At 51.9% G+C, this 10,190-nt stretch overlaps 1 protein-coding gene across 1 annotated transcript in view; it reads right to left on the reverse strand.

Moving 5' to 3' along the window:
- Positions 1 to 1,571: 1,571 nt before the first annotated feature.
- The window catches only part of RTN4R (reticulon 4 receptor), a 105,964-nt gene continuing 97,345 nt past the window's right edge, over positions 1,572 to 10,190 (reverse strand). The window contains exon 2 of the mRNA XM_027847533.1: positions 1,572 to 3,579. Within this exon, the coding sequence (XP_027703334.1) occupies positions 2,090 to 3,579 (1,490 nt within the window). The 3' untranslated portion in view covers positions 1,572 to 2,089. The remainder of the gene's footprint in view (positions 3,580 to 10,190) is intronic.

Consider the following 10,190-nt stretch of genomic DNA (forward strand, 5'->3'; position numbering starts at 1 on the left):
AGGCCATCCAGGGTAGGATTCAAACCTGGGACCTCTCCCTCCAAACCCAGGGCTCCTGCACTTGTGGTATCTCCCTTTCACACTTGTGGAAGCAAGAATAAGTGACCCCATTCTCTGAGCCTCGGTTTCCCTTCCTGTAAGATGGAGGCCATTATCCTTTCACCGTACGTATCCCAGAAGGTCGTCGTGAGACGAGTGCTTTGTAAACAAACCGGGTGCGCCTGCCCTCCCCCAGCCCCTCCTACAACTGCCATTTTTCATTTTGATCAGACTGACAGATGTGAGGCAGCATCTCAGAGGTCTTTGAATTTTCATTCCTCTTCTGATTAGTGATTTGGAGCATCTTTCCCATCTGGCTATTAATCACTTGGACTTCATACCCTTTGATGACTGATCTATTGGGTGGCTTTTCTCTGACTAGGGAAATGCTGGTGATGGCTGGTGACTGTTCTAAGTTCACAATTGAAAAAGAAAAAAATTGAATGAAAAATATACTTTGAAGCAGTGCTAAGATGGGGGCTGGGACCATGGACTCACTTCTGAAGTGGGCCCCTGGTTTCATCTGGTAAGAACCCTCCTTGACTGAAACAGGTCAGAACCCACTTCCTCCCCCCATGCCCCTAAATGCACCCTGTGCCTTAGTTGGCCACCTCAGTGACCTACCAGCAGCCAGCCTTCTAGGAGATAAACCTCACTGAGCTTTCCTCTCTGTGCCTCAGTTTCCCCACCTGTAAAATGAGGATCATAACCTCTGTATTCCTCACCCAGCTAGATCCCCAAGAGGCCCACAGTATCATCAGGGACCTTAGAGATCATCAAATTCCCTGTCTCTTCATCCCATTTTATAGATGATGAAACTGAGGCCCCGGGAGGTTCAGCTAGAAAGCATTGGAACTGAAATCAAATGAGATAAAGCAATGCTGTTGGGGGTCAGGAAATGTGGGTGGTGTTCTCTCAACCAACAGACACATAGAACCCAGCACTGGAGCCACATCTGAAGCCTCCTCAGCTTGACCGGACCAGTCAGAGCATCTGGCCTCTGCTAGGGGACTTAGGGCCAGTTGTTTCACTTCCCTGTCCTCAGTTTCCTCATCTGTGAAATGATATGGTTGGACTAGGCTATCACTGGCTTGGAATCCTATGGTGCTATTAGCATCTTCATGGTATGATGGAGACCTTGGGTTTTTGAAGGTGAGTCCTTTAGGGATTTAGGATTCCAAAAAAGCCCTGGAAATGGACCATGTGTCTGTCATGCCTGTCTAAGGCTTCACCAGGGAAGGATTTTGGTTTTTTGGCCCCTAGCCACTCACGGAACCATCTGGAGAGGCATCGGTAGGTCGGGGCCTGGGTTAGTCAAGTGAGCCCCCGTAGCAGTATGTTCGTGACAACCTGACCTACCAAAGTAAATACCCACGTTACCAGGCAAACGGAGGAGGCTGCCTCACAGGCACATTGTCAACAGTGTAGGAAAAGGAAATCTTTATTTTATATTTTTTTATACTTTGACACAAGGAAAATAAAATGTATATTTTTATATAGACTGCAGTCTGAGTAGGAAGCAGCATTCTGGAACTGATGCCCCCTGTAAACATGGCATGATCAAGATGGGGATGGTGGACAGCAATATTCAGAGACAGGCTTCCGGAGAGCGGCGAACACACCGCCTTGGCAAATGGGAACTTGCAATATCCTTAGGGAGGATTCCAACTTAGAAACAACTGGGGTGAGTCTTTTTTTTGTTGTTTTTTAAAATTATAGTGTGTGTGTGTGTGTGTGTGTGTGTGTGTGTGTGTGTGTGTGTGTTTAAACATTCTGTAGGGGAGAACTTTTTCCTCAAGGGCCTGGGAGTCAGGGGCCAGGGAAGCTCAGGGAAAATGACTCAGAAGCCCCATGTGTGCCTGACCTCACTCAAGAATGACTCCTCTATGGAAAGCAGGCATCACTCTCCCTTTTAAATCCCCTTTTAGGGGCTGGGAAGATGCACTTTATATACACCTGGTTTCTCTATAAAGGCATCCAGTTGCCCCGTGGTCCCAGCCTCTGGCTTTGCCCAGCCACAGTGGCAGGGGCTATCCTTTCCTAGGAACCATTAACAGGACCACGGAGAAGTCCAGAGCACTACCACTGGGAGAACCAAGCCAAGGGCCAGGAGGGGCTGAGCAGGTGCAAGGGGGCCACCGCTGCCGCTGCTGCCGCTGCCGCTGCCGCCGCTGCTGCCGCTGCCGCTGCCGCTGCTGCCCGTGGGACCCAGGCGGCACTGGGCCTTGGTCCGGTTCTTTCTCGAGCAGCCAGGCCTCCGGCGAGGGGGCGCCACAGAAGATTCCCCAGGCTCCAGTAGGTCAGGCTGGAAGTTGGTCAGGGGGACCTCCACGTTGCTGGGGAAAGTCCCAAAGGGCGAGTCATTAATGTGCTTCTGGGTAGCATTTTTGGCAGGGTCCGACTCTGCCATCTTGGGTTTGGACATATTTTCCTTGTCCTTCCGGCCATTGCCAGTGGGAAGTCCGCCGTATTGGGGTCCCCCATGACCAGTGGCTTCATACATGAAAGACTTGTCCACTTCTGGCTGGCAGCATTTCAGAGGGCCGTCCTGGGGCCCCGCGGGCAGGGGTTCCACCGTAGGTCCTTTGCCATGCCTGATCTTCGTCCCCGACCGTACCTGGTTGACAGGGTCGACGCAGCCCTCCAGATCCGCGCTGTGGAGCCGTTTCAGGTCTTTCCCAGCCAGGCGCAGCGGCAGACGGCACTCGAGGTCCGAAGAGGACCCCTTGAACTGCTTGAACCAGCCCCACAGGGACTTAGCCCGGCAGTCACAGATCCACGGGTTCCCGTTCAGGCGCAGGTACTGCAGGGATGCCAGCGGGCTCATCGTCTCCCCCGCAAGCACCGTCAGGTTATTGTTGAACAAGTACAAGGTCATGACTTTCCCCAAGTCGTGGAAGGCCCTGGGGTGCACTCGGGCCACCTGGTTCTGGTGCACAAGGAGGCGGTCCAGGTTGACCAAGCCCCTGAAGACGTTCTCCGACAGGTAGCGGATCCCGTTGCCATGCAGGAACAGGTAGGTAAGGTTGGCGAGGTCCAGGAAGGTGTCGTCCTGGAGCGCCTGGAGGTTGTTGTCCTGGAGATAGAGGTACTGCAGGGAGAAGAGGCCCCTGAAGAGGCCGGGCGACAGCTCCAAGAGGCCGCAGCGGTCCAGGTGCAGCGTGTGCAGGCGTCGGAGGCCCCTGAAGGTGGCCGGGGCGATGGTGCGCAGGTTGACGTTGTCACTGACGTCCAGCTCCTCCAGCTTGTCGAGGCCGGCGAAGGCGGTGGCCTCGATGACGCTGATGGCGTTGGAGTGGATCCAGAGGATCGTCATGTTGCGGCAGGAGCGGAAGCTGGCGGCCCCAACCTGGCTGATGCGGTTGTTGTGGAGGAAGACGCGCTGGCTCTGGGCGGGGATGGCGGCGGGGATGGCGGTCAGTCCCTGTTGCTGGCAGCTGGTGGTGATTTTGGGCTCGCTGTAGCACACGCAGGCCCCAGGGCACGGATCTGCTCGGGACTGAATGTTCAAGCAGAGGACCCAGATCAGCAGTTTGCTTCCTAGAGAAAAGAAGACAAAATAGGATGGGAATCAGCCCCGATTCCGGGAGAGCGTTTTTCGTGCCCCTAATTGATGAAGCTAGGATCCCTCTAAACCAGAGTCATGGCTGCAGTCCCGGCTTGTGTACCCAGACTTGAGCCCCGAGGTGGGAGGGCAAGGCTCAGGACGTACACTGGTGACCAAGGAAAGGGGCATCTTCCTGGCCGTGAACCTGGCACATGAACCGGGGTGGGCACACAGGGCAGCAGATCACAGGCAGGGTAGAGACACAGAGCCCAGAAATGGGCCAGGCACCGACGTCCTGCCCAAGCAACACACGCTGGCCACAGGACGCATCCTCCGACCTAGATATCGTCCCCACTAATGAAGCCGTAACTAGGACAGGCAACTAGATTTTTGAACCAGGGTGCCACAGAAGCACTGACAGCAGCCATGTCCCGGGTGAGCTCCTTCCTAGCAGACCCCCCTTTCAACAGCTGTGCTCCATCCTCCACCTTCCCAGAAGGAGTCAGACCTTCAGCAGCACGAAATCGTGACATGTCCTGCCCTCCCTTCCCCATCAGCTGTATCCCAGGAGGGTCTGTCCCTCTCTCCCTCGTCCTGGTTCCAGTCCCACCCATAACACACACACACACACACACACACACCCCTCATTGTCTACACTCTGCCCCACAAGATTACCACCATGGAACAGCCTCAAGAAACCCTAGGGCTAGGTGGTACACTTAGATTTGGAATCATGAAGACTAAAGTTCAAATTCTGCCTTAGACACTTACTATCTGTGTGACCCTGAGTAGGTCACTTCATCTCTGCCTCAGTTTCCTCATCTATCAAATGGGGATAAAAATAGCACTTACCTTCCAGGGTGGTTGTGAGGATAAAATGAAATGTTTGCAAATGACTTTGTAAACTTTAAATCACAATACGTGCTCATTATTGCTGTTGTTACTAATCCCCTGGAAGCCCTCTGTCCCCCAGAGCCTTCTTAGAACCTGAGCAATCCCAGGCTGGGTCCCCTCTCCCACAGCCGCATGTCTGCATTATCCTCACCACTGGCTAGGGAACTCAGTCTCTGCTGTGCCTGGGTGGGTGGGTAAGATATTCTGAGCTGCTACAGCTGGACAGGCGCACTTGCTGGGGAGCACACACCTGGTGTTGGGTTCCTGCACTCAGAGGGTGTCAGCCCAGAGGAAGAGATACATAGCCTTTCTCCAGGCTGGTGCTTGGAACATGATCAGCTCAGCAGCAGTCATCAGAGCTGGCACTCCCCGGGCACTGTCTGTGGGAGCCAGGATCATGTCTCTGCCACAATAGCCCAAGGAGGGAAGGCCTACCCTGCTCTGTTGGCGTCAGTGAGTGGAAAGAGCTCAGGACCTGAAGCTCAAGGACATGGGTTCAAATCCAAGCCCTGCAGCTTTCTTTCTGTATCACCTTGGACAAGGACAGGCCTCTTCGGGACTGTTTCCTTATCCATCAAATGGGGAGGGTAACCCAGGCACCACCTCCCTTCCAGGGCAGGATTGAGGAAAGTGGTCAAGAAATGGGACTTTTTATCATGATCAAAATGTAAAATTCTCCACCCCAGGAATGGAGTCAATAACCAGGAGTCAGGACCATGGATTTCAAGCTAGAAGGGACCCTAAGGGCCATTTATCCCAACCCTCTCACTTTATAGGGGAAAAAAAAAACACTCCTGGGAGATTAGTGGGGAGATTTGAACCCAAGACCCAGCCAGCATTCTGTGTCCAAGGCCAGGATAACTCTCAGGAGTCAAGAAAGGGACAAATAGGGCACAAGCCCTGGGGGAGGGGGCAGGAGATGTCTGCTTCTGAAGTTCATAGGTACTGGTTTCGTATTCTCTGTGATAGCCTGCCACAGTCCGGGGCCTGTTCAACAGCATGAAGGTGGGAGACAGGACCCTGAAGATTCTGGAGGTCACAGATAACTGAGGGACAACCTAGCCAGAAGGCAAACTTCCCCCTCGCAATCGGACCCCTGGGCTTGGCACTAGATGCTACCTTCTGGGTAGCATCCAGCCCGACTCTTGTCTGAATCACCCATCCCTGAGACATACGACATTTCCAACAAGTGAAACGTCTACATTCCCTTGAATACCTCCAGTGATGAAGAACTCATTCCCTTTCTAAACAGCTATCACAGGAAAGCCTCAGTCTGCCTCTCCTTGGTACCTATTATTCCCCTACTGCTCCTAGGTCTGTTCTTGGGGGCCAAGTAGACCAAGTCACCACATCCTAGACCCAAGAACAGAAGAGACTTTAGAAATTGTCTAGCCTGAGAGGTCCAACCTAGAACCTGTAGACCCCTGGGTGCTGTGGCTATGAATACAAGGAGCCCTCGAATGACAATGTCAACCTACAAATAAACAGACTTTCCACAGGCTCCATCAGTAATCTCTCTCCCATAACATGCTTTCCTGTTTTCAAATATATGTAGATGCTGTTTTGATGCATAAAATACGAATTCATTTAAAAGCATTGAATTGACAAAGTAGTTTCAGGTTATCAGGTCTTCTCTTGGTCAATCATCTTCCTAAGGCACAAGTCTGACCACATCACTCCCCTGGCTGAAGAGCCTTCAAGGGCTCCCCATTGCCTGTTATAAAACACAAACTAGCTGGTGGGGGTGGATTGAGATTCTCTACAACCTGGTTCCCCCTCACTGTTCCAGCCTTCCTCCCCATTCTTCCTCTTCTAGCCAAAACAGAGTGCTAACTGTACCCAGAACCCAGCTCTCCATTCCTCATCTCGGTGTCTTTGCACAAACTGTCCCCCATGCCTGAGACACCCCCTTATCCTAACTTGTATCCCCAGCACTTCCCCTCCTCTCTCCAACTCGAGAGGGCAGTGCCCGTGTCAGACGTACCCTTCTAGAAGCCACACTTAGCATGAGATCTGTTCCCCAGAGGAGAGGTCTAGAGCACATAGGACAGAAGAATGATGGGGCTTTCAGTCAGTAGATCAGAGTTCAAATCCCAGCTTAGTATAAATAGATGTATTTTCATTCATTATGGGTAAGGTGACCCCTCTAAGATTGCTTCCTCATCCATTATGTGGAAATCACAGTCCTGCAACTGCAAAGGGCTGTTGCGGGCATGTCTGCGTGACTGAGGAATCTGCTTTCTTTCTCTGGGCCTCACTTTCTTCCTCTGTAAAATGATGGGGGGTGGGCTGGAAGGTTTCCAAGAGCCCCTCCGTCTTTGCTTTCTCTTCCTCCTCCCCTTTCCTTCTCTCTCTCTTTTTCTCTCTCCTCCCTTTCTCTTTCTCTCTCCTTTTGCCTCTTCTTTCCCTTCTCCCCAATCTTTCTTTATTCCTTTATCTCTCCCCTTTTCCCACTGCCTCTCTCTGTTTCCTCCCTGTAATAATCCTTCCCTCACCTCGCTGCAGGGGAGCCCCTGAGAAAGGAGAGAGGGTTGAAGTGTCCTGGAGTCCAAATAGTCGCTCGCTTCCCAGGGCCTGGACTGGGGTCCACAGAGAGGGCTCAAGAAAAAGAGGGGAAGGAGGAGAGAGAGCTCTGGGCATAGCCCATAAGGAAAGCAGAGCCTGTGGTCCATCTCTTGAACAGTAAGATAGGAGCCCCTGGCTACTGCTCCATACAAGCTTCTGGGGGAGCTCTGGCCAGCATAGACTTGGGGAGGACCAGCCAGGAGGCTCTCTGCCTCAGTAGCTTCTATTCTCTGAGGTTTTTCAGAACATCCCTTCTCACCCCTTCACTCCCACAGTGTGCTCCGAGGCCTGAACAGATTCAGGCTTTCAGGACCTACAGGTTCAGGGAATAGGCCTATCCTCTGTTCTAAGGCCTGGATACTAAGCTTATTCATCCACCCACCCACCCATCCATCCATCCATCCATCCACCCATCCATCCACCCACCCATCCATCCATCCACCCATCCATCCATCCATCCATCCATCTATCCACCCATCCATCCATCCACCCATCCATCCATCCACCCATCCATCCATCCACCCATCCATCCATCCATCCATCCATCCATCCATCCATCCATCCATCCACCCATCCACCCATCCATCCACCCATCCATCCTTCCATCCATCCAGTTACTCACCTATTAATTCATACTTTCAGTTATTTATCCATCCATTCATTAATTCAATTATCCATTCATCCATTCATTCAGTTACTCATTCATTCATTCATTCTATTCAGTCATTCAGTTATTCATTCATTCAGCCATCCATTCACTAATTCATTCAAAAGCCATTCTTTAAGTGTCTACTGTGTACAAAGTGATAAAGATGAAGAGAGAAATGAAAAGCAAAACCCACCTTCAAGAAACCTGCATTGTACCTTTTCTCCCAGGCCTGTGTCCCTTCTGCCTCCTGACACTCAGGCCTTCCCGGGGGAAATTTTTGCCCTACCTTCCCTCCAGTAACCCACCTGCCCACTCATTTTTCACGAGTCTGCTCTAATTCAGGACATCTCAGCCCACCGTTGTAATACTGTAGCTAGGGTAGCTAGGTGGTGCAGTAGATAGAGAATCGGGCCGGGAGTCAGGAAGACCTGAATTCAAATCTGACACTTACTAGCTGTGTGACCCTGGGCAAGTCATTTAACCCTGTTTGCCTTGGTTTCCTCATCTGTAAAATGAGCTGGAGAAGAAATGCCAAACCACTCCAGGATCTCTGCCAAGAAAACCCCAGATGGGGTCATGGAGAGAGGGGTGTAACTGAAATAACTGACCCATAACAGCAGAAAAGGGAGGTGGAAGGATTCTGGCTGTCCAGGGGCCAAAGCTCCTCAAAGGGCTGAGGATAAAACACTGGAGAGAACAGCCTTGGAGGGGCTCCCCAGGCTTCCCTGGAAGGGAGTTTCTCCCCGTGGTACCTACAGGTGATTCCAGAGAAAGCCAAACAAACTCACAGGAGTCAACGGGAGCTTTAGGACAAGCTTGGACAGTCCTGACCCCCAGGCTCCCAATGTTTGGGCTCCTGGTAAAGCCACCTAGGACCCAGTTCAGAGAGTGGAGAGCAGCCCATCTGGGATGCGGGACCCTGGGCGTCCCAGATCTGCCACTTACTGTCTGTGCGACCTGGGGCAAGGTGTGAAACCCGTCTGGGCCGTGATCTCTTTGTCTGTAACATGATAATATTCATAGCAATAACTTTATATATTAATGTAATACATAATAATACTGCTTTAAGGTTTACAAAACATTTTACAAATATCTAATTGGATCCTCACAACTCTGAGAGAGAAGTGCTATTATTATCCCCTTTTTCCAGTTGAGGAAACTAAGGCAGACAAGTTAAGTGACTTGACCAGGGTCACACAGCTAATAAACTGTCTGAGACAGAATTTGAACTCAGATCCTCCTGATTTCAATTCCAACATCCTTTCCACTGTGTCCCCCCGTTGCCTCTAAGGAAATCTGTGTTGTGTCACAGAAAGAAGGAACATTGGATGGCTGTGTGGCGCTGACCGAAACCCCGACCCTCTCTGAGCCACAATCCCCCCGACACTGTTAAGTGCAGAGCGCAGACTAGCCGACCTTGCTGGTCTCTGCTAAGATGCTTGTCAGCCCACGGATCCCCTGCCTGGCCTCAGACTGACAGAGGCAACCTGCCTGAGACGCCACAAACAAGCTCAATCTGCCCCCTGCCCCCACCCCCAGTGTCAGAGCAGAGGAGGACCAGCAGGGCCTGGCCCCGGAGGGGATGGACGCTCCTCTGCTCCGAGACAGAGGACGGATCAGTCTCTGACCAGATCCAGCCCCCTGAGGAGGGCACCGAGCCTGGCTCACTATGCCCCCTCAGAACCACAAAGCGCCAGAAATGGGAGAAACTTAAGAACAGAGAGTGTTTGAGCCCGGAGGGGTGGGGTGGTTAGAACAGGGGTTGTCAGGGCTGGGAGGGGCCTTGGAACACGGAAGGAGTTCAGAGCTTAGAACTCAGCAGATTAGACCTGTGAGAGACCTTGGAGAGCACATGGTTCCCACCCACTCACCCCCTTAGTTTACTGAGGAATTGAAGGTTCGAAGATAAAAACGGCCAAGTCTAAGGCCATGTGGCCAGTCACTGACAAGAGGGCGCCTCCAGGCCGGGCTTCCCCTCCTCTTACCCCCATTCAGCTGCCCCACCCTCACACCTGCCAGCAGCACACACGTGCACACACACACACACACACACACACACACATATGCACACACGGTGTGCATGTGCATCTGCTGTACATACATGCACCCTGCAATTCTCATGTGCACACATGCACACAGATGTCTGTGCACACATGCATTAGCATAAGAAGACATACACATGTATACGCTGATCACAAATACACAATCATACATGGCATACGCACACCATCATGTACAAATATATACACGAATGCACGCGCTGCTGTGCATGTGAGTTAACATACCTATACACACATGTACACACACCTGTGCATACAAGTACCCACATGCACAAGTGGTGCACAATACACACCTGCACACTGGTGAATGCATTCACACCTAGGTGCACAAGTGCACCTATGTGCACACATGTGTGCTCACACACACACAAACAGAAGCTCACACACTTACACACACACACACACACTGGTGCATATATGCACGCCTGGGTACACA

The sequence above is a fragment of the Vombatus ursinus genome, unplaced genomic scaffold (assembly GCF_900497805.2).
Source record: "Vombatus ursinus unplaced genomic scaffold, bare-nosed wombat genome assembly UNPS02015411.1, whole genome shotgun sequence".
NCBI lineage: Eukaryota > Metazoa > Chordata > Mammalia > Diprotodontia > Vombatidae > Vombatus > Vombatus ursinus.